General features: G+C 51.5%; 1 protein-coding gene across 1 annotated transcript; it reads right to left on the bottom strand.

The window, feature by feature from the left end:
* Positions 1-20,544: 20,544 nt before the first annotated feature.
* ACTA1 (actin alpha 1, skeletal muscle) lies at positions 20,545-22,912 on the bottom strand. Its single transcript, XM_009092840.4, has 7 exons — positions 22,795-22,912; positions 22,572-22,714; positions 22,086-22,410; positions 21,783-21,944; positions 21,379-21,570; positions 21,078-21,259; positions 20,545-20,962 (listed from the first exon to the last, which is right to left on the bottom strand). The coding sequence occupies exons 2-7, from the start codon at positions 22,698-22,700 to the stop codon at positions 20,819-20,821; spliced, it is 1,134 nt and encodes a 377-aa protein (XP_009091088.1). The 5' UTR covers positions 22,701-22,714; positions 22,795-22,912; the 3' UTR covers positions 20,545-20,818.
* Positions 22,913-23,565: the final 653 nt, after the last annotated feature.

Raw genomic sequence — 23,565 nt, 5'->3', positions numbered from 1 at the left:
CAGCGAGTCCGTGCAGTGCGTCAGAACTGATGCAGCAGCAGCAGCGCCTTGTGCCTGCGGCACCCGAGCCGCGGGGCAGCCGCAGGGCAGTCGCTGCCTCCCGTGCTGCTGCTGTGAGAGCAGAGGATGCGCTGCAGCCGGGGCCGGCCGGAGGGAGGCGAACGCCTTTGCAACAACACGCACCCCTCTCCATTTTCCACTAATCTGCTTTAAAAACCCGTCGCCAGAACGGGATTCGCCTGATCCAGCCCTGCGCTGAGCGGCCGCCGTCTCTGGGGATACGAAGTGCTTTAGAGACAAATGCAGAAACCGGGGCGGCCTCTGCGGCCGCCCTCTGCCCTCCTGCCTGCCCGCACACGGACACGCACCCTCGGCTCTTCAGCGATTTCTGGATATTTCCTTCTCTCACACACCGTATTTAGGGCATCGCGGCGAATCTGCCCCTGTGGGAGACGATTGTCCTTGAAAATGGTTTGCCGCAGAGCCCTTGCCACGGCTCGCTCTCTTCAGCCCCGCTCTGGGAGGGGACAGCGTGATCCCCCCGCCCAGCCCCACCCGCTGCCCGTCGGGCGGCGAGCGCCCTGTTCTGGACACCTGCAAACCGGACTGCCCTCTCCATGCGCAGGCTCTGCACAGAGCCTCTCCGGCCTCCTCGCCAGCCCCCGCTCCGACACACGGGGGCACTGACGGATTTTCAGAAACAGTATTTTTCCTTGCCTTGCCCTGCGCGTCCCTTGACTGACACAATTAAAAAGAAAAAAAAAACACACAAGCTGGCACGGATCCCCGGGATGGTAAACGATGGCCCAGACTCGTACAGTGAAACAAAAGTGTTGGTGGCTTTAAGGTGAGGGGGCGGGTGTTACACACAGCACCTCCGGCTGCGCGGCAGTGATGCAATCATCGATACAGCTAGAATAACCAAATTGACTTACTCTCATCAATGCTCAGATCGAGGAGTATTTAGCTCTGGTTTTGCATGTACTGGCTCAGGCTTTCCATCCCCGTGCCCAGGCATGAGTGAGGGGGACAGAGATGTTGTCTGACCTTTGCAGAAGCACTTGGATATCTCCCTCCAGCCCCCCAGCCCTTGCAGTTATGTCAACAGCCCCTGTGACAGCAGGATGTTGGAGAATTCCAGTGTGTCCAGCTGCAATTCAAGAAAATGCACTCAGGAGAGGCCGATTGCAGTGACACCCGGTGCCTGTGCTACAGGCACACACATTGCAGATCTGCGTCCATAAACCTTTTAGGTTCCATTCTAAAATCTGTCCTAACTCCCTCCAGCTCTGCCTGCTTCTCTCAGGGGTGGGTGGTGGTGATAGGGCTGCCAGAGGGGAGAGTCTGAGCACTGTATTTACTGGGAAGACATGCACAGGGCACCTACCCCTGCTCAACAGCCTCAAAAACGAGAGAGGAGCTCCTTCAGAGAGCTCTTCTCTCCATGCTGTGACACTCACGGTACCCTGCCCAAGGCAGACATGCAGGAGCCTTGCCCACATACTTCCCTGGAATAAAACCAGGCATATGCAGCAGTTTTCTCCCCCCACCCAGTGCTGTCCTGAGGATTATATTTGGGAGCTGCCTTGCTTGTTTGTTTTCCCCACTGAGGGCTCCAGTGGCATCTGGGTTGTCCCTTTTGCCCTTAGTGGTCCCACTGGGGTCCAGCCATGTCCTCAGCACCACCTGCTGTAACAGAGGGTATTTCTTGGAAAACAACAGGGAACCACAGGTTTATAAACACCTGTAACTGGAGACAGCCCTAGAGAAAGCAGCTGTAGCAGTGCTGTCTGGAGAAGAGAGCAGATTGCTCCCCAATTAACCTGGACTCTGGTTTCTTACTCTGATACTGTTCTCAATCTACCCGAGCAGATGACGTGAGTGGATTCACATAAACAGGAACGGTCTGGGGGTTGCAGAATTTCCTTTCCTTTTATAAAATGTTATTTTGCTCAAAATGTCTTTTTGAACCACCTTGCACAGTTTCAGCTGGTCACATGTGGTTATGAAAATGCTGCTGTTCTCTCCACATATTTTATAGTATCAGTCTTTCCTTTCCCAAAGGACTTCTGTTCCCTGTTGTCCTGGTTTCAGGACAATAATTTTGAAATAATTTTCTTCTTAGTAACCGGTCCCGTGCTGTGTGTTGGGTTCAGTGTGACAGTACTGTTGGTAATACAGTGATTACCCTAAATCAAGGCCTTTTCAGTTTCCCATGCTCTGCCAGAGAGCAGGTGCACCAGAAGCTGGGAGGCAGCATGGGCAGGACAGCTGACCCAAACGCCAAAGGGATATTCCACACCACAAAACATTATGCCCAGTGTATGAACTGGGAGGAGTTGCCCAGGAGCCACTGGTCACTGCTCATGGGTAGGCTGAGCATCAGTCAGTGGATGGTGAGCAACTGGTTTCTCTTGGGTTCTATCTCTCTCTTCCTCTCATTTTTATTGCTATCATTATATGTTATTATTGTTGTTATTATAATTGGTATTATTATCTTTCACTTTATTTCAACCATTGAGCTGTTTTTATCTCAACCCACAGGTATTACCTGTTCTTTTCTCCCTTTTCTCCTCCCCGTCCTACCAAAGAGTGAGAGGATTGAGCCAGGACTGCCAGGTACTGAGTTGCCAGCTGGGGTTGAACCTTGACACCAGTTTAAAAAGACACATTTGTATCAGAGGTATATGGATGCTCTTTGATGGCTTCTCTATCAGGAAAGGATTGCCTTTTGCAAAACCAAACTCCTCCCGGGGTGCTCATAAACCTGCTGCCCGGTCATTAATCCATGTCTCATCCATCACACAGGAAATGCCAGTGTGACAGGTTCCAGATCCTGGCACACAGTCTGTGAGTTCCCATTTTCTGCAATTTTTTCCCCTAAACTCTGCACCCTTCAGAGGAGGCACCTAACCTGCACAACAGCCTGCAAGGTGTCAATGTTTCATGATTAACAGGTGAGGGTGGCTGTTGTTAGCAGCTGCCTCCACCCATCCTCTCCATTGTACAGCTCAGGCTGCACTCTTGCTGACATGACAATGAGCACCCAGCTCCTGTGTGGTATGGGGTAAGCTGCACCTTCACACTCCTGCCCAGGTTTCTCCTTCACAGTGCAACCCTCCCAATCCAAGAGTTTGTGTTTACATCCTCCAGTGCCTGGGGAAGGGGCAGCTGCAAGGCTTGGAATTGGACTGGGGACCACTTGTGTAAGAAGACTTGTGACAGAAGTGTGCTGAGACACCCAGCAGAGCTGATACTGTACTTCACACCTTACCTGAGGCTGATGCAGGCAAAAGCCTGGATGTGGCTGCCAGGCACCTTCCCCATGCCACAGTCTAATCTTGACATGTACAGTGCAGCAGCTGCCAGGCAACAGGGCCCAGCATCCCAAACCAGCTCCAGAGACATTCTGCAGCTCCAGGGCAGGATGCTGAAACCATCCTGGGCAAAGAGCAGCTCCTCCCTCACCCCTCCAGCTACAGCCAAGCAGCTCTGTCTTGTGCCAGACAAGAATCATTTCCCATCCTCGACACTGCAGCTCTGGATATTCTCAGTGTAGCTGTATAAACATTATTATTATTTTAATCCTAATGAGTTTTGGCTTCAATACCTCATGGCAGAGACTTCCATGTACTGAGAATAGCCAGTTATTAGATGATTCCTAAATGAGGAAGTACAACATTTATGAGGCTGATACTATCATTAGAATTTCCTCCCTTGCATACTTTGCTGCACTTTTGCCTTCATTAAAAAAAAGAAATAAAGACACCATTTGCATCATAACACTGAAATTCTAAACTCACTTTTTTCCTTTAAAACACTTTTTTCCTGAGGATTTTATAATGCCTCTTAATCCCTATTATTGCTCTTCCACACACAGCAAACCAGGTGGGCAGGTAGGTCAAGAGTTTCTGACCAGATCCATGACTGATTGATGCCAAACCCCACGAGTCCCAGTTTCCTCCACTACCCCCATTTGAATGGGAGCACCATTCCCACCAGGGAGGACAGCAGCCAGGGCTGGAAAACAGCCTTATTTCTGTCTGAAATAACCACAGTGAAGCCAAGAGCAGAGAGATAGCCTGACTTTTATGCAGAAAGTAGCAGGTAATGAAAAATAAGCATGGATGTTATTTTGTGGAGTGTGGTCCAGAAACACCCTGGGTAACCATATGGGTCATTTCCACACAGTTTTGACTTGCAGTCTTTTGCTGTTGCCCCTCTCCCTAGCTCCAGGCAATAAGTGGACAGTTCATTTGCAGTAGGAGTGGAAAAATTACATGTCAACACATCTTTCAGATCCACAGACTGGCTTCCAGCCAAATCAGGAGCTGTCAGAGTCAGAAACTGAGCTGCTGAGTTTGCTTAAAAGTAAAGTCTGGAGGAGAAAGAAACCAGGGGAAACAAATAAGTTGCTTCTTAAAGAGAAATGCATTTTTTAAAGTATTTAACAGCATAAACTCCAAATCAGCAAGAAAATTTTGCCAGATAGGGAAAACCACAATCTTTTTAGACATGTAAACTCTGCTTTCACCTAGATCAGTGTATCTTTGCCAAATATTGGGGGTAGCTGTCCCAATCACTTCAAAAACAAACCCATCAGGCTGCTCACAGTATCCTGGCTAACCCTGCAGGTGCAGAGGTTCTTTGGTTTCATGGGCTTTTATCCCTTTTAGGCCTACACCAGCTGCCCCCAGGGTAACACTGTCATGGGAGAAGGATCAGAAGAGTTGGTTCAAATGCTCTTAGGGACAGTCAGCAGTAGTGCACATGGATGCAGTAGTCTCCCAGAACTGCCTGATCCTGGTATCCAGAGTTCTGGGAAACTTGACGACAGTTGTTGTGAGTTGCAACCTGCTGGGGAAGCCCTGCAACACCTCTCTGGCAGCTCTGATCACAAATCCTGTTATTTGTGCAAGTCTCACATTTTTCTTGGAGCGGCTTGAATCTTTTTGCTGTTGCTTGAATCTTTTGGCTGTGCCTCCAAGCGCCCACAGCAGCAGAGTTCACAGCAACCTTAGCAACTCCTCTGAGTCTTGTCAAAGGTCCACCTTGCTAAAAGATGAAAAGAGAAATGTAGCTCCTTGGGTTGTGTGCTAGGAATGTGGCCAGGAGCAGGGAGAGGCATTTCCCACCCGAGTGCCTTTTGGCTACTGCAGCCCTGAATCTTGGACTGGGCACCCAGTGAGGCTGGCTGCTCACACAGCTCAGCTCCCACTTTTAAATTGTCACAGTAGCAAAGAATAAAGTCCATACTGGTGTCAGCTCTTTTTTTCCCCTCTATTTTTCCTGGCCCCTTAAGGTTGCAAGGTAGCAGACCACTGTAAACTGGTCAAGCGAACAGTTCCTGGCAAGGGAGCAGGGTAGCCTGCACTAATGGGGTGCTTGTGAAGGCACTGCTCCCAGCAACACATTTGCAGGCTGCCCACTCAGTCTGAGAAAAACCCGAGGTTACATGCCAGCTGAGTAAGAGGCAGGAGAATTGGGAGACATTTCCCACCTGTCCCTTTTTATGTGCTGCCTGAGCAGCCCCAGTAAGCAGCAGGCTCACTGGTGACCCCTGGGTCTGCTCAGCTCTGCCTGTCCCATGGCCAGGGCAGGGAGCTGCCTTCCAGGTGTGCAGCTCCACGGGCAGTGCAGGACACCCCACTCTCAGCTACAGCCTGAGTGTTTTTCATGATGGGTCTGGGTTTCCCACAGCTCCTTACAAGCAGTGGCTCTCTAAAAATCCTTATGTATTCCCTGCAAATTAAGGGCTCTGCTAAAGGCTTGGGGCCACTGAGGGCACCTGCATTCAGCTCTCCTTCACCATGCTTAAAAGAGTGGTTCAAAACAAAGAAACCCAGTCTGAAAATGCCTGGGTTTTGGATGTGTCAGGAATAACTCGTGTTATTTATGAAGTTTCCCTGAAAGAAAAGGTAAACAGGGATTGAGGCAGTTGGCCCTGTGGATGGATCTCGCTCCCAAAAAAGTCATCAAGGCACCATGCTCCAAGTGGCAGAGTCCAACACAGTCACTTGCAGTGTGCAAGACATTGCAGATTCCTGGTCTCAGTAACACCTGCAGAATGCCACCTCCACGGCTCAGGGCAGGAGGCAGCACAAGTGCACCCACTCAGGCAGAGACGGATCAGGAGATGGAGTAGTATCTGTGCCCACACACTTTTCTTCAGTCTCATCTCGAGCTCATATGGCTGCCCAAAGCTGCCCTTGGCTCATACTCCCTTCCTTCTGGAGCTCTGGGGCAGCCACCTGGCCACTGAAGAGGATCTTCCTCTCTTTTCCTCTGCTTCTTTTGGAATGACACCCAAGAGGCTGGTACAGCATTTGCCACAAGCAAGGGATTCAAAATCTCCACCATGTAATGTGTGTGAGAGCCCATCTGTCACTGAGAGAACATAAATCTGGGGGCAAAACAGAGACACCTGTGCTGTAACCTGCTCCCTGTCTCACAGCAGCAAGGGAGTGCTGCTGAAATGATGAGTTCTGAAAGATCAGTCCTTCAGACCATCGCTGCTGGGCTAGAGTAACCCTCTGGATGGTGGGGACAGAAGCTGCTCCTATGGCTTTGGGATCTTTCTTCCAGCATAGGAACCCATGCCCCACAATTGCCCATATGGTGGCCCAGTGCCAGTCCTGCATCTCACAGCAGCCTGCATGGGGATGGATCAGTTTCCCAAGCAGTAAATTGATGGGTAATAACAAATGATCTGTAGAGAATAATTTAATGCTTGAAAAAGCTTCACAGAATTTGCAATGAGAAGGCTTGGGAACAAGGCTGGCTCAAGTTCATATTACCAAATCTGGTTTTAAACACCAGAAATTATTGGCAGCTCAGTGCTGGCTCTGGGATGATTTCACTGTCAGTTTGTGAAATCTCTGCAACCTAATCTCATTGTTCCTCCCCCTGGAAATAAGTGGGTCTTCAACACAAAAAAAACCCTCATCCAACCATAAACTCCTTCTACAGATCCCAGTGCTATGACCATGTGCTTTGAGGTTGGTCACTGAAGGTTGCCACAGCTACCTCACTTTTTTCTGAAGCACTTCCAGCACCAGCTCAGAAAACCTAATGGTTTTGAAGTTCTTTCCCAGGTCACCTATAGTCCCAAAACAGTCCCAAAGGATGCCCTAGATCCTGATAAGCACATGGGGTGGAGGAGGATGCCACAATGGGGACAAGAGGAAAACTATGCAGGGAGCTCCTGAGAGGGGTTTACCTGCCCTCCTGCAGGTGAGCAGGAGTTCCAGCCTCTTGGTGTAAAATTTCATCCCAAATAAAGCCAGTCACATTGAGGGTTCAGCTCTGAACTGAGGTAAGGCTCAGCTGCTGAGCTGAGTTTCTAAACTGCTTCCAAAATTGCACAGGGGCAGCAGAAAAAAAAACAGGAAATGGTGGTGAGGAGGGCAAAGGCAAGCTGGAAAATCACAAGCAGTAGGCTGGGCATAGGCTGACAGCTCCCCCTTGGCTTGTCCTCACTTTTACCCATTTGGGACAAGTGCTGGCTTAGAGGACAAGCAGTGGGGTCCCATTGTCCCTGTCTCTCATGCCAAAGATGCTGCCTTCAGTGCCTCTTTAAGACAGTGCAGGGGGAACCTTGCAGGGAGCCTTCCTGGGGAAAACCTGGTGGAAATCAGCAGCTCAGGCTCAGGGAGAGGCATCCCTAATATGGTCTCAGCCACGCTGACTGGCTGGGGGCTCCTGGGGAAGGAATGGAGCCCCTTATAAAAGTACCCAGGTCCTCCCACAAAGGCAAACCTCCCTGGACTTCAGCAGAGCTACAGCGAAGCTTGCTTGATATGGGAATTTCATCCACCCTTTGGAGATTATCCAAGCTTTCTTGGGTTTCATGTGGCATGAGGTGTTGGCCTGGTCTGTGCGTGAGCTAGTGGATGCCAGCGGAGAAATCCCCTTTTCAAGTTCCAGCAGCACAGGGCTCCTGCCAGCATCACTCTGGGAAGGAAGCCTGCTGGTACCCCCCTGCCATGGCTCCTGCCTTGCTCCCTGCTCCCCTCTCCCTGCCAAAGCAGCAGCGGCACACGCCTCAAAGGCTGCAGACCAGTGCCACCACATCAACGCCAGCCCCCACTCACTGCTCTTCTCCACAGCAGAGCAGGCAGCAGCTCCTCTTCACTTTTCCTTCTTCCAAATATGCTCAGGTACTCGATTGTGTGCTACAATGACCCCATCCACACCCTAAGCAGCCTCCTTGGCCCCAGGAGCCCCGGGTGGGAAATTCCCTGACCTGCAGAGCTGCCCAGGGTGGCAGCATGCCCGGCACACCTGGGGTCAGACCCTGCCGGCGGTGGGGAGGGGGCACTGCGGGAGCTCAGCCCTGCAGCTCCAAAGGGGCCGGGCCAGGGCTGGGGCTCACTGGAGCTGCGGTGGCTGGAGCACAGAGGTCCGGCCCCAGATGTTCCCTATAGCACACGTGGAGGATGCTTGGAGAACCACGTGTGCCAGAGGAACGCTGCTGGGATGTCCACCCCGAAAGGCAGCACAGCCAGCCCAACACGGCCAACACGAGCGAGTGGCAGAAAGGATGGTGCTTTTCTAACAGCTATTCTCTTTGTTATAACAAAAAAATGAAAAACATTCTACTGGTTTAGAGAGCAGCTCCCTGACTTGCTCAGAAATACAAACCCATTATCGGCTGGCTGTGTGTCGGGGCAGGACTGCGGCAGGAGCACCGCAGACATGCCAGCGCTCACACTGCAGCTGCTCGTTCAGTGCAGGGCAGCCGGGGGCAAAGGCAGCCCCCCGAAATAGCGCTCAGAGTGGGGGAGCCAGCCCGGGCAGCCGTGGGCTTAGCAGAGAGAAAGAGCCTTGAACAAAATGTCAGCAGCATGAAGGCATTTACTCAGGTCTCACGGAGGATGGAAATGCATGGCACACCTTTAAATGGACATAAAATGTGCCATCAGCGGGGTGGGATCTATTTTTAACCCCTTGGAGTCTGCAGATGTGCAAACCCCCTGAGAGCAGCTCACGGCAGCTAGGGATCAGCCTTTTGGCTACCGGGCTGGCAAATGCCACGCAGCCAGGGTTCGTTTATCCCCCAGCGAGGAGGGAGATTAAAGTCTTATCGTGCCCCTTCCCTTGCCTTGGTAGCAGCCCCGGCCAGCAGCCTGAGCGCACACATACGTGCTAAGCGCTGCCGACCGCTCACCAGCTTTGCAGTTTTCCTTTTGGAAAGGGACTTTCTGTGTCTGGGTAAACAACCTGGGCATCCCCCCGGCTCTGCCTGAGGGAGCTGCAAGGAATGCTGCTGCAAGGCAAGGAGCATCAGGACACCCCGGGGAGGGTGAGACGCACGCCGGTGACCCGCTGGTGGCCGAGGCGGCGGGACAGCCCTGCGGCAGGGGCTCAGCCCTGACAGCACCGCTGGGAAACCATCAGAGCTGCATGTCAGCCATCCTGGCCTGTCTGGCATTGTCCTGAACCCCCCGGCCCCTGCTGCATGGCCAGCAGGGGACACACGGCCGCCAGCCCGTGCCTCCTCCAGCCCAAGCCGCCTCCAGGGTAGTTAAAGCACCAGCCTCCCTCGGCGGGCAGCAGGGTGTGTATCTGCGGCCCCTCACATCGCACAGCATTCTGTAAAATCGTGTCTTAAGGGTTTCCTCATCACTTCCTGGGAGGATATCCAGCCGTTCAGCAAACCCAGTAATGATTTAAAATACAGAAAAGCAAACACTACAGCCATTTCATCAGATTAAAATTTTAATGTATTTGTCTCCGGGCACCTGTTTGTCCCCTCTAGTGCTCTCCATCCTCCAGAAATGCAGCCTCCTCACAAGGACAGTCACCAAAAAGGCCAGCTGCAATCAAAAAGCAGCTGTGGATCCTGTGGCATCCCTACAAGAAGGGTACCTCAGTTCTGCTGTCGCATGGCTTGGCTCTCAGATTTCAGTTCTCAGAGGATGGGGAGCAAGCAAAACCTGTGCCCAGTGGAAAAAGCCCCAACTTGAAACACAGCATCCGTCTGAGGCACCAGAAATTATCTTGAGAATGGTTTTGACAAATGGATGCTCTTGAAGAGAACCTGTGAGCTGCTCCTCCAGAGAGGGCTGACGTCTGCATGTATTGTTTATAATGAATTATCCACTCAACACGGGGAACCTGTTGGCTCTGGAGAGCAGTGTTAGGCTGGCTTTCATCTCCCCAGCCTGCTGGTGGGAATCCAGCCTGAGCCTCCTGTGAGCCAGACTTCTCCCTGCAAAAATCCACCCTGGTGCCCTGACTCCCTTCTCCCTGCCACCCCACACAAAGTGAGCCATCCATGCCCAGGAGCATCACTGTAAGCATCAGCCAGGCTGCTTCTGGAAAATTATGTGCTGATTTTGCCACTGAAGGGAGCCAAGGGTGGTGTAGAAAAGGAGCTGGTTGTGGAGCTTGTCACATCCTGCCCCAGCAATGACATTCACCTGCTGCCATACTTGCCCTGGGTTGGAGATGATGGACACTGTGAGAAGCCTAGGGGACACAGAACTAAAAAAGCTTCACTGAGCCAAGCTCATAGGAGAAGCTTACTGAGCAGGGCATTTTGCTAGCAGTGGCTGCTGAGGTGGGTGGCTTTACTCTTGAGAGAGGAGATGGGAGTCTGGGGCTCTGGCCTGTGCTCCTGGCACTCCCACTCTCGAAAGATGCAGATCACTGTGACCCCCAGATGGGTGAAAGGTCTCTGTTTTGGCCCGTGCCTTCGAAGGATGAGTCAGAGTTCTTCAGTTTTCTGTCTCAGAATTGTTCATTGTGTCTTATCTATAAAATTCTTTCTCCTGCCCAGCCGAGGTCCATCCCGCAGGACAGTCAGAGGACTCTGCCTGCCCCCGGGGCTGTGTTATGTCTTTATACTAAAAACTACATATAACATGTTTACAATTGCTTTCCAATACCTATCACCTATGTTAGACAGTGAGCTTCTACTCTCAACCAATCTAAAAGTGCCAACATCACAGCAGAAGATGGAGGCAGAGAAGAAGAAGAAGAAGAAAGGCTGGACATGCCCAAATCTTGCTCCCTATTCTTAAAATTCCCAAAATCTACTTTTTCACCCTGTGATAATTTTAAGTTTAAGCCACTACTTAAACTGCTGTGGCTTGCAGGTCTTCATACAAAGCCAGTTATTTGCTCCACAGGTTATAATCACACCCACAGGTGTTCTGGGCTGTGTGCCAGGGTCTCTGACAGGCACACAGGCAAGGGTCCCAGCAACTCGGGACACCCAGGGGGATGTCCTGAGTTCCAGCATCCCACAGCTGTAGGGGCACCCTTGTGAACCCCACAATCCTGCTCCTCATGCATTGCCAGACCAGACAAACATATTCCTCTGGCTCAAATGGATGTGGTGCTCAGCCCCATTGTCTGCTCCAAACCCTCTTTGGAGGAGGGCGCTCAGGATAGGTGAATGAACACTATGGCAGTGCTGCCCTGCTGAGCTGGACAGGAAATAAACTGGCTTCTTGTGAAGTCCTTCAGAGCCAAACCACGTCCAGCAGAAAGCAATTAGCTCCTGCACACAGAAAGAAGGGAGAAGGAATAAAACCAGTTCCTTCAGTCACTAAAGTCTCAGAAACAAGGGATGCTGCAACCCCACCAATCTGCTTCCCAAGGTGCTGGGTTTGGCTGAGGTAAAGTTAATTTTCTCCACAGTGGCCAGGATGGATAGATCCACTGTGTTTTGGATTTGTGCGGAACACAGGGTTGATAATGTGGAGATGTTTTTGTTATTGCTGAGCAGGGCTTACACAGAGCCAAGGCCTTTTCTGCTTTTGGTTCTGGTGAGGAAGTTGGGGGAGAATGGGAGTCTGGGAGGAGAGACAGCCAGGAGAGGTGACCCCAGCTGACCAAAGTGATATTCCAGACCATATGGCATCATGTCAGTATAGAAAGTGGGAGGAAGAAGGAGGAAGGGGGGGACATTGGGAGTGGTAGCATTTGTCTCCCCAGGTAATCCTTTCATGTGGTAGGGCCCCATTTCTGCAAAGGCAGGCTCGGGATGTACCTGTGTCCCACATTCAGCCCTCATCTCTCATGTACCAGTCATTTGCAGATGAGCACTATGGAAAAAGGACTGGCAGGGAAAAATAAGACCATGCATTCATCCAAATCACTCTTTAGAAGCAATTTGTGTGTGTTTGTCCCTCCTTGCCTGTTGTTTGTGAAGAGATAGACAAATCAGGTCAGGACTCTCCCTTCTACCTTTATTGGCACCCCTGCTGTGCTTCCCAGTACAATTTCCATGCATTCCTCATGTCCTTTTGCCTCATCTCCCCTGTCCTGCACCTACTTGATAACCAGTATGTTGTCAGCACTTGGAAACACACTTTATTGCAGCTCCAGCCAGCTGGGGAGGAGGATGCAGCTCTGGAGATGTGTCCCTCCTGTCCTGCACATCTCAGCCCTGTCAGCACCGAGGCACCCCACAGCCACAGCCAGCTGGGGGGCAGTGACCTGGAAAGGGCTCCAGGGCAGATGCCAGCAGGGACCCCCTGAGGCTCCACTCCACTCCTAGCTGAGGCAGGGAGCAGCTCCAGCAGCTCCCCAGCCTTCCTGCAGGCACTGTGCACAGGGGAAAAGCACTGGCTGTTGGGTTTGTTGGCATGCTTCCCTGGAGTGACCTCCCCCTGCTCCTCCACGCATCCTGGAACACCTGCAGGGGCTCGGCTCAGATGAACCTTCACCCTACTCTTCTTCCTCCACCTCGTGCCCAGCAGACTGAAGCCATCCACCCCTGCCTCCTGGACTTTTTCATGGTGAAAAAGCCTAGCAGCCCATTTGATCTGGTCTTCAGAGGGCAGTCAGCATGCAGTGACTCGTGGTGTCCTTTCTAACTTCCCTTACCCCTCCAAATTGTTCCCTGGTTCCCACACTGTGCCGCTAGAATCCCCTCCACAACTTGAAGGGCTCATTTAGAGAGTCAGATATAGCAAGGCATGACTTTATAAATAGAGAGGGGCATGGTTGGGGACTGTGCAACATGACTCACAAGTCAAACTGCCAGTGAAGAACTTATCAGACACTTGCTTTAAATATTCATTTAGCAATACCAAACCCTCCTTACAGTTACACCTCCCATACAAAAACACCCTTCCCATGTGCAGCCAGTGTATTCATGCTTCTTTCTCCAAAACTATTCCAAAGCCACTCCATTGTGCTGGTCAGAGATAAACCAGAGTCAGAAAGGAAAACACCTCCTTGGAGTGAGCCTGCCATTGCTCCCAGCTCTGCAGCTCAGCCCTCTTTCCCAGCACAAAGTCAATGGCATAACGATTATGTCATAAAACATTTTCTCTCTTAATGTTTTTTTTTTTTCCCACCCATGTATCTTATTTGTCAAAACTACAACTCCTCCAGAACACCTGTGGTCCAGACTTGGGTCTTACTGCTCTTCAGTTTTCTTCTATACCCTCATTTGCTCAACTGATCCTTAATTCAGACAGATTCTTCCATAGAAAATGGAGAAAAAATTATGTGAATGATGAAATGAGCAATAAATTCTCTGCAGAACAGGCAACTGATTCAATGCATATATCTTATATATTCCATGCCTCAAGCCAAGCCAGGTTTCTCTGGACCTACAGCTGCAAAATTAATTATTCCTTCTTTCTCCTTTCTGCTTCCTCTTGTGATTGCTTTTATTGCTATGGTTTTTTCACTTGATCTGACCCCTGACCATTCAAACACTTAAAAATTAACTAAATCTGCAGGTCCCCCTCAGCTTCAGTGGGGCTGAATCAACTCCAGCATGTTTGCATTGCAGCAGAGGGTGTTTGAGACTGTGTACATGGCTGAAACCTTGCTGCAAAGCTGAAATAGAGCCAATCTACCACACACAAACAGTAGAAATGAATACTGAGTGTAATGTCACTGCAGCACCCGGAGCCTTCTCCATTACTTCTGTGCTGCAGAACATCCCAGACACCTCTTCTTTACGTGGCTATGCCTCCATCCCAGTATTTGTCCTGTCCTTGCCCAAACTCCCCTGCCCAGGCACGAGCCCTTCCCCTGCCATCCGCTGACCTTGCAATATTTTCCATGTTATTCTTTTCTCTCCCCTTTTATTTTTAAACAGTGATGCACATTCAGCAGGTGCACTCCCCGGGCTGCCCACTGTCCTGCTGCAGCCTTTGCCATGGGAAGCTGCAACTGGTGAGGAAACCAAGCACCTCCAGCCTGGGCAGAGCCACACCTGGTTTCTGGATTTTGGTCAAGGTTTTGTGGAAGGGGTTACATCAACTTTCTGTCAAACAATAGCTTCTCCACTGAGGCACTTGTGCAGCAGGCACTAAAAAAGATAAAGCAACGAGTCAGCAGAAGATAAGTAGCTCAAGGATTAAATTACACCCTTTTAAAATTGACTTTGGAATTTAGGCCCAAGTTCCACTTAATACCATATTTTGCTGTCTAAGCAGAACCAATCTTATTTATTAACCTGTCTGGCATTTAACCCATCAAATGTGAACAAAGGAATCAGAACACCTTGGCCATGCAGTCCTGGCCAGCCAGGATGGGCTGTCTTCAGTGGACTAACAAAAATTAAGGAAAGAAGAAAGGAATATATCTCAAAGTAGAAGATCTAAAATCAACCACCATGTTTCTCCTGAAAGATTTATCCCAAGAAGGATTTTGCATATAGTCCCTGAGTAGACTGGTTTGAACACTGCAATTCTCCTAAATTTGTCACTTCTATTAGATTTGAAAGATAATCTTATCACAAAGGGTTGTTGGAGGTCCAATATAGAAGCACCACACCCAAATGAGGACAGAAACTGCCGGTGTTTTGGGTTGCTGGTGGGAACAGCTTGGGAGGAAGTGGGAGGTCTGGGCTCTCAGCAAGGCAAAGGACTTGCAGGAGGCACAGCCAGAGATTCCCAGAACCACCTGTGGCTGCTGCAGCCTCCAGTTTGTGGCTGTAATTGGAAAATGTTCAGATTTCAAGACTTTCTCTGGTATTTGTGCCAGGAAACTGGTCTGTATGACTTTCAGAGCTAAATTTAGGATCACAAGTATTTCGCATTCTCCAAACACCTTCTATGACAACATCTCAAAACCCTTTATGGGTATTAGCTATTCTTCTTTATCTTCCTTTGAGATGGAAAATAGGAAAGCCACATTGCTGGCAACAAACAGAGCTATGAATGTTGACATGCTCATGGTCACAGAGGAAAACTGTGATGGAGATTTGGTATGGGAAAGGAGAAAGGAGAAAGAAAATCAACTTTTCAATGTGAACTGCTTGGTTCCTGCAGTCACAGAAACATGGCCTGTCACCTGCTGCAGTGCTGCTGGGATTAAGTAGGAATGACACCATCACTACATCACTATAAAATGATTGGGATAAAGAATTTCTGGTAGCTCTTAGTAGATTTTTTTTTTAATTTTTCATGTGTTGAGGATAAGGGCTTCCAGGATGAGAAATCCCTGTAGAGACAATACCCTGCCTTTGGAAAAGTGCCTCAGTCCCCCCAGACCACTCTGAAAAACTTGTGGCAAGAAAGTGGGCAGCTTTAGCACCTGGACCTCCTAATTTTCAGCACAGAATGTAGTGCAGGGCAGGCAGAGCTCCCCACAGTGCCCTGTGGCTGTGCTCTGCAGGCAGGTACCCCAGTGACAGCATTGTTCAATGCTAGCAGACTCAAACTGGTTATACTCCTATGCCTCTGTTATTGTAACTATTTTTTGTGATCATTCTTGCTAAAGGGAATTTAAAAGCCTTACAGAAGCAGGTATAGTTGCCCTGGGAAACCTTGTGGGCTTCTTTCGTGTTGATCTGCTTCAGATCTCCTTCCTTCCCTCTGCAGGCAGGCACAGGGAGGTTTGGGAAGAGCAGGACTGCTCTGCCATTGTCTGCTCCCTCAGCACGGCTGGCAGTGCTGTGCTTCTTGCATGGCCCCTTCCCAGCTCTGACCTAGCCATGCAGCACCAGCAGCTCAGCACTGGCCACCCCAAGCAGCAGTGTAAATCCCTTTATTTTGCACTCAAATACATTAGATATTGTCTCTGTCTGGGGGTTTGAGGAACCAGCAGTGTGAGGTGAAGGGTGACTCTCCTGTGACCACCATCACTCTGCCCATGGGAGCACTCTTGTCCCTGCCTGCCTGCACCAGGAAGCTCTTCCCATGGGAAAAGAACAGAGCTCCACCCATACAGAGGTCTCCTCACACACTGCACCTGAAGCCTTGCAGCACTTCTGCTTTGGAGAGAGGACAAACCAGCAGGAGCATGACAGGGCGTGAGCTCCACTGCAAACACAGCCCAGGTCCCTGTGTCTCTGTGAGCCAGGTCAAGGGCAAACACAGCCCAGGTCCCTGTGCCTCTGTGAGCCAGGTCAAGGGCAAACACAGCCCAGGTCCCTGTGTCTGTGAGCCAGGTCAAGGGCAAACACAGCCCAGGTCCCTGTGTCTGTGAGCCAGGCTCAAGGGCAAACACAGCCCAGGTCCCTGTGTCTCTGTGAGCCAGGCTCAAGGGCTGATTGATGCCTGCTGATGCTGACTTTGGGCTGCTCATCTCCAAGCAAGTGCCAGAGTCTTCTTACAAGGCCATCTTCCCCCTTTTCCCTCCTCCCTCCAGCAATAGATTTCTCAACTTTAAAGACTTGTTTACCCTGGAAGAGAGAGAAGCTGCTGGAAGCCAAGCAGTGAGGGCACAGGGGAGCGGGGAGTGTTTGTTTGGAGCTATGGGTGGGAGTGATGTGCCAAGGAAGAAAACTGCTTCCAGGGATCTATATATATATGCAGCTCCCTGAGGTGGGGTTACATCGAGGCTCATTCCCGGGCTGCCTGTGGCACTCCCTGAACATCAACACCAGAAGTGCCTCCAAGCTGCAGCTTTATTTTCAGAGCGTGGCCTTGAGCAGCCGCGACCAGCCGGGGTTTGGCCGCGGTCCCTGCGAGCACACAGGGTGAGCTGCCCGGAGCCACCACAGTGCGGGGCTTTGCTCACTGCCGGCCCCAGCTCTGCACCGGGCAGTGCAGTTCCAAGGCTGACAGGGTGCCCTGGAGGGGGGAAGTGAAAGATTTCTCCACTATTTGCTCACCCCCATCACACAGAGCACACAGCCTGAGTGGGAGCCAGCAGCGCTCCAGCTTTCCGTGCCGCAGAGCAATCAGGAGCTGCTTTGTATTCCAGATCCAGGACACATGAAAAACAGAGTCTTAGTAAGCTGCAAATGCAACTGCTTCCCAAAGCCTGCAGCCAGAACATTTTGGTCCCTCCAAAATACATTCTGGCCAAGATGATCTGAAGAGGATCCCCAAAGCCACCAGCAATTCCCAGGACAGCGCTCAGGGTTGGGGGACATTTCCAATGGTCCTGTGGCTAAAGCTGCCCACGCTGAGTGGCATCTGTCCCACGTGGGATGCCTGCACACCAGCACTGCCTGCAGTTATCCACTGGCTGATCAATAGGTTACAGTCACCCTTGTGCACTCCATTTTCCAGCCCCAGGAGATGAGACATGGAAATCTATACAACTGCACAGCATTTTTTTGGGGTTTTTTTTTTGTTTTTTTGTTTGTTTGTTTGTTTGGTTGGTTTTTTTAAAAGAAAAAATGCTTGTTTGGTTCAAAATAAATAAACAAACAAATATGCCCTAACAAGAAATGTTCGATTATTTCTTCCTGTGGATTAATGAAATAGAAACAGCACAAAATTTTCCTATAAAATAAAATTGTTTGAATCTTTGAAGGGCTTCATTTTAATGCCTCACTTTAGGAGTTTCCTGTGAAAAGCAGTGATAATTTTAAAGTGTCCTTTTAGTAAAACTCTTTAAATAAATAGTACTGGCCAAACGTCCATGAGAGGCACACAGACAACAGAGTACACAGTGGGGCTGCACTGATGCCAGGTCTGAGGGGGTGTTCAGGTCCTCCCAGCAAAGCCAAGCCCAGTAAATACTGTGTGTTTTTATTTCTGCAGCTTTAGAACCCAAGGGGAGAAGCAGTGGGTGCCAGTTCCCCCTGCACAAAGCCATCCCCTTTGTGAGAGGGTAGCCTGTCCTGGGCCACATTCTGCTCTCTGTGCAAATGCAGGTTTCTACTTCAGAAAAATCGGCATCAAAATAAAATTAGGAAATCCCTCCAGTGTGCTCATCTACTCCAGGATTTCCTGTGCTCTTTTGTTCAGAGGCTCCCTCAAGACTTTCCCTCAGAATCCAGGTTTTCCCTTATCTCCTGATATAATTCAGGTAATGGCCCAGGCATCTGCAGATCTGGGAGAAGCTTACATCAAAACCCAGCCATGACTGTGCCTCCCAAGCTCATTTAAACAGCACCACATCATTTTTGTCCTTTCAAGGACTCTTCCTGTCTGGAGATTGTCCATCCCTTGGTGATATTTGGACCAAGGGCAGCTTCTTGCATTGCCTACTGGATGTAGACTGAAGTTATGGAGGGCTGTCCAGCATTGTCCAGCCCTGGACCCAGATGGCAGTGGAGTAAGCAGTGAGCTGCAGCCCCAGAGGATGTTTTTGGTGCAGGGAAGAGCCATTCCCCTTTGTTACCCTCCTTCCCACAGTATGTGAGTGTCCTGCATCCTTCCTTCTATCCCCTTTTACTCCTCTGATGTCCCATTTATCGCTCTACCTTTCTCAAAACAGAGGATGATGGTCTTGGGGGTCCTTTGGGTCCTGGGGATCCCCTGCCTGCTGCCAAAAGCACTGTTAGAGGCACAGGGAGGGCAATGAAATTCCTGACAACTGCACAATAAAGACCAAACTCAGACCACTGCACAATTCTCCAAAGCACCTTCCCAATAATGGGGCTTGTGAGCCATATGAAAATCCAACTCACCTGGTTCCAAACAATCTGCGTCTTCAGTTGTTAAAAATATTAAGGAAAACCCAAAGCCCAAATAAAAGGCTGCTTTCAGGATAAAGAGAGTGTTTCAGTTTGAAATTTAAACCTGAACAGGATGATTTCATGGGCTGAAGACTCACGGCATCTCTGTTCACTGAGTAAGCAACAAAAACAACAAACTAGTCATTTCTTTTCAGCTGTAAGAATGTACTTTAGGTCATTTATCTTCAGCTGGATGAAACTGGCACAGAGGCTGTAGAGAATACCTGATGCTGTGGGTTAGAGTGAGACCAAATGCTGCTGTTAGAGGCAGCAGATAATGACGTGGCAGTGGCAGCATCAGACTCTCAGTGCAAGGTGGTTTGACTACTGAAGGACTCATTTCTGCCCTGCCCACAGTTGTGCTCATGAGGGGTCCTAAACCCAAGTTTGGCACTGCAAAATATAGGCCTTCATTCAGGAGGAGTAAGCATCTCCTGATCCCTTTGATTCTGATCAGGCTGGAGGTGAGTGGCTGGCTCAGCATCACTCCCCCTTTCAAAAATCATCCTGTTCTATTGTGGGTTTAGGGCCATAAATTAAAATTATAGGTGAAAAAGTAGAGTCTGAAATTGCTGTCTAACTCATGAGGCTACTATTCTAAGCTAATTGTGTCTGTGCTTTTAAAACAGTCTTTCAGTTAAATAGCAGAAGCAGGTCCTAAACTCCATCTCATAACATCACCACAAGTGAACCTGAGGTCAGGGGTCAAGTACTGAGGACTTAAGGCTAAACACCTCCCAAAATCCCAGCAGGGAGCTGACAGAGGGAGTGTGTGCCATTACACAAATGGCAACAAAAATTCATGTTTGCTTTTTGAGAAGCAACTGGTTTTTGAGAAACAACTAGTTTCCAGTGCCTCCCCAGTCACTGAGAGCCCCTAGGGCTGCCCTGCGGCCCTCCCTGCTCTCAGGTACCAGGGAACGACCAGGGCAGCTCCTCCCACAAGTTTTTGCTTTGGGATAGCGCTAAACAAAAGTGTTACATGAGTGTGAACTCATGTCATGGTCTCACTTTAATGCAAGTAAAACCAGCCAGAATGCAAAACAAATTGTCCTTAGCATAGCCACAGCAGAACAAAAAAACTTTCCTAGGGTGGAAGTTCATCTGAAAATCATTTCAGGACAGGCAAACGCCCTCGGCAAGGGGAAGCCCCTGGGATTTTCCTTCGGGCTCCTGGGGAGTTCCTGAGTGCAGGATGTGATCCCGGGAGGGGTGGTTCAAGGAGGCAGAGGAGGGGGTGGTTCCTCAGCAGGCAGCTCCCCGTGCCTGACCACTGGCAAGGGCAAGCGAGTCAGGCAGGGTGAGGAAGTGGCCCTGGCTGCCCTCAGCCCCCCGGGGACAGCACCACGGCAGGTGGGCTTCCCATAAGTGGAGTGGAAAGCTCTTTATTTAACCTGCACCCGCCACCTGCCCTCAGCCCCAGCCTTGCCTTCCTCGGGAGCATGCCAGGGCTACTTTTTTGGCAGGCTGAGCCAAAAGAAATGTTTTGCAAGCAAAGGCTCCAGGTAACCCTTTCCTGCCTGGGACTGGCACACTGCAGAGTGCCAGGGCGTGCAGCCTGCAGCCCAAGGCAGTCACAGAGCTGGCTCCTCTGGCTGGGTCCTGTCCCCTCCCCAGTCCCCCTCCTATCTGGGACTTCAGCCCCACCGCCTCCACGCCAAGTCCGCAAGTGACGGAAGAACCCGAGCAAATGAAGACAAACGACAGCATTAGGGGTGTGACAGAATGACTGATGATTTAATGCTTCTTGAAGTTTTTTGTTTCCTTCCGCAGGGCATTGGTTTTAAAAACAAACAAAACGAGATAAAATAAATTAATTTATGTACACTTTACATACACTGTGTCACATGGAGCTTTGCAGCAACAGTAACCAGAAATCGTTACAAAATAGAAAGTTACATGGCTGTTGCAGGCCCTCGGCTGCCTGCAACCTTGAAGGTTGTCATCCTGAGCATGGTTGGCAAAGTGATCATGTAAACATGTTTAGAAGCATTTACGGTGGACGATGGATGGGCCAGCTTCATCATATTCCTGCTTTGTGATCCACATCTGCTGGAAGGTGGACAGGGAGGCCAGGATGGAGCCACCGATCCAGACAGAGTACTTACGCTCAGGCGGGGCAATGATCTGGAAAACACGGAGAGAGCTGGGATCAGTACACAGGACTCTGCTGCGGGGGCGGGCACGGGGCTGTGCTCGGCCCCATGAAGCTGCTCCAAGGAGCTTTGTGCTTCAGCCTTACCTTGATCTTCATCGTGCTGGGGGCCAGGGCTGTGATCTCCTTCTGCATGCGGTCAGCGATACCTGGGTACATGGTGGTACCCCCGGACATGACGTTGTTGGCGTACAGGTCCTTCCTGATGTCGATGTCGCACTTCATGATGCTGTTGTAGGTGGTCTCATGGATACCTGCGGACTCCATGCCTGGGGGCAGCAGGGGGAAACAGGCAGGCACAGGTTAAGTGCAAAGAGAGAGCTCTGCGGGGTGGCTCTGGAGAGAGGGGAGAGCTGCCCAGGGAAGAGAGAGGGAGGGGGGCACGCACCGATGAAGGAAGGCTGGAAGAGGGTTTCTGGGCAGCGGAAACGCTCATTGCCAATGGTGATGACCTGCCCGTCAGGCAGCTCGTAGCTCTTCTCGAGGGAGGAGGAAGAGGCAGCCGTGGCCATCTCGTTCTCAAAATCCAGCGCCACATAGCACAGCTTCTCCTTGATGTCACGGACAATCTCACGTTCAGCTGTCAGGGGGGAGCCAAGGCATCAGTGTTTGTAGAGGAGGAACAGGGAGCACTTGCGCTGCCTCCATAGCTCTGCTGGGATTCCAGACCCCGAGCACACATAAGCTCCCCCCGGGAACTGTTTTCAGGGCTTGCAATGGGGTGAGAGCATCTCTAGAAGTGCAAGAGTTGGAAGCGAGAGGGAACTTTTTGGAGGAGGGAATGGTGCTTACCTGTGGTGACAAAGGAATAGCCACGCTCAGTCAGGATCTTCATCAGGTAGTCCGTGAGGTCCCGGCCGGCCAGATCCAAGCGCATGATGGCGTGGGGCAGGGCATACCCTTCATAGATGGGGACGTTGTGTGTCACACCATCACCAGAGTCCAGCACGATACCTGGGGAGACAAGAAGCAGTCATATGAGAGATGTGGCCCACAGAGGGTCCTGCCCTGGGGGCAGAGTGCTTGTCAGAGGTAGGGGACCTGTCCTGGGCACCCTTGCTCGAGGACAAGGAGCCATCAGGACTTTGCACTCACCAGTGGTACGGCCAGAGGCGTACAGGGACAGCACAGCCTGGATGGCCACATACATGGCAGGGACGTTAAAGGTCTCAAACATGATTTGGGTCATCTTTTCACGGTTGGCTTTGGGGTTAAGGGGGGCCTCAGTGAGCAGAGTGGGGTGCTCCTCTGGGGCGACACGCAGCTCATTGTAGAAGGTGTGGTGCCAGATCTTCTCCATGTCGTCCCAGTTTGTGATGATGCCATGTTCAATGGGGTACTTCAGGGTCAGGATACCTCTCTTGCTCTGGGCTTCATCTCCTACGTAGGAGTCCTTCTGACCCATACCCACCATGACGCCCTGCAGGGGAGGAAAGCGGGGGCTCAGCAACCTCTCCACGGGCGGCAGCACGGGGCTCCCCGACAGGACGGGAGGATGCGGAGGGCTGGAAAGCAGCAGGGATCCGCAACCACGGCTGTGGCTGGGCGTGCGGGGAGGCTCGGAGGGGGAGTGCGCCGTACCTGATGGCGGGGGCGGCCAACGATGGAGGGGAACACGGCCCTGGGAGCATCGTCCCCGGCGAAGCCAGCCTTCACCAGGCCGGAGCCGTTGTCGCACACGAGCGCGGTGGTCTCGTCCTCGTCACACATGGTCTCGGCTGTGTCTGCGGGGGCACAGGGCAGCGGGGCTGAGCCTCACGGCCGGCCGGCAGCCGCGGGCGGTGGCGGCGGGGCCGGGGCTTACCTGGGCTGGCTGCGGGCTGCGCGCGTCGGGCAGAGAGAGAGGCTCCCGCTCCTTGCCGGGTCACTCGTGGCCGCCGCGGCCGCCGCCGAGCCTTTTATCACGGCGGGCGGCGAGAGCGACCGGCCCCCAGGAATGCGGCCCCGGCCGTCCCCATATTTGGTGTCGGGCCCGGCGCGGCCCCGGCCCGGCGGTGCCCAAAGAAGGCGCTCCTGGCCCCGGCCCAGGTGAGCCGGGCCCGGCCGTATAAGGCGCGTCTGCCGAGCCCCCCCCGCCACCGCCCGCAGCCGGGGCCGAAATAATCCCCCGGCAGCACCGGCCCCGTTAAGGGCAAAGCAGGTGGGGGCGGCCGGGAGCGCCGCGGGGCTCAGCGGGGCAGGAGGAGAGCGGCATCGGCTCCGCGGCCACCACGTGCCAAGGCTCGGGGCTGCGAAGGGAAACGCGTCTCTCCCGGCTCTATCCCACAGCTGTAGGTGAGCCCAGGGGGAGAAAGGGAACTGGGAGAGAAGTGACAAGGTAGATCCCTGGTTTGCAGGGCACACGGCGACAGCCCATGCAAAACCCACAATTTCACACATGAAGTTAAAGCCGTGCATCGTTTCTTTGCTGTGATTTAAAAATGGAAAATAAATGCACGGGATAACATCTGTCAGACAAACGCCTGAAGAGAAGCCCGGTAAAGGATTAATCCTGGTCAGATCCCAGAAGCCTGACGTAGTGGTGAATGCTGGTGCCATTACAAGTGCCCATTGCTGGCCGCTGAGCTCGGCCAGG

The sequence above is a fragment of the Serinus canaria genome, chromosome 3 (assembly GCF_022539315.1).
Source record: "Serinus canaria isolate serCan28SL12 chromosome 3, serCan2020, whole genome shotgun sequence".
In the NCBI taxonomy this organism is placed as follows: domain Eukaryota; kingdom Metazoa; phylum Chordata; class Aves; order Passeriformes; family Fringillidae; genus Serinus; species Serinus canaria.
This window is presented reverse-complemented; position numbering and strand designations above follow the sequence as displayed.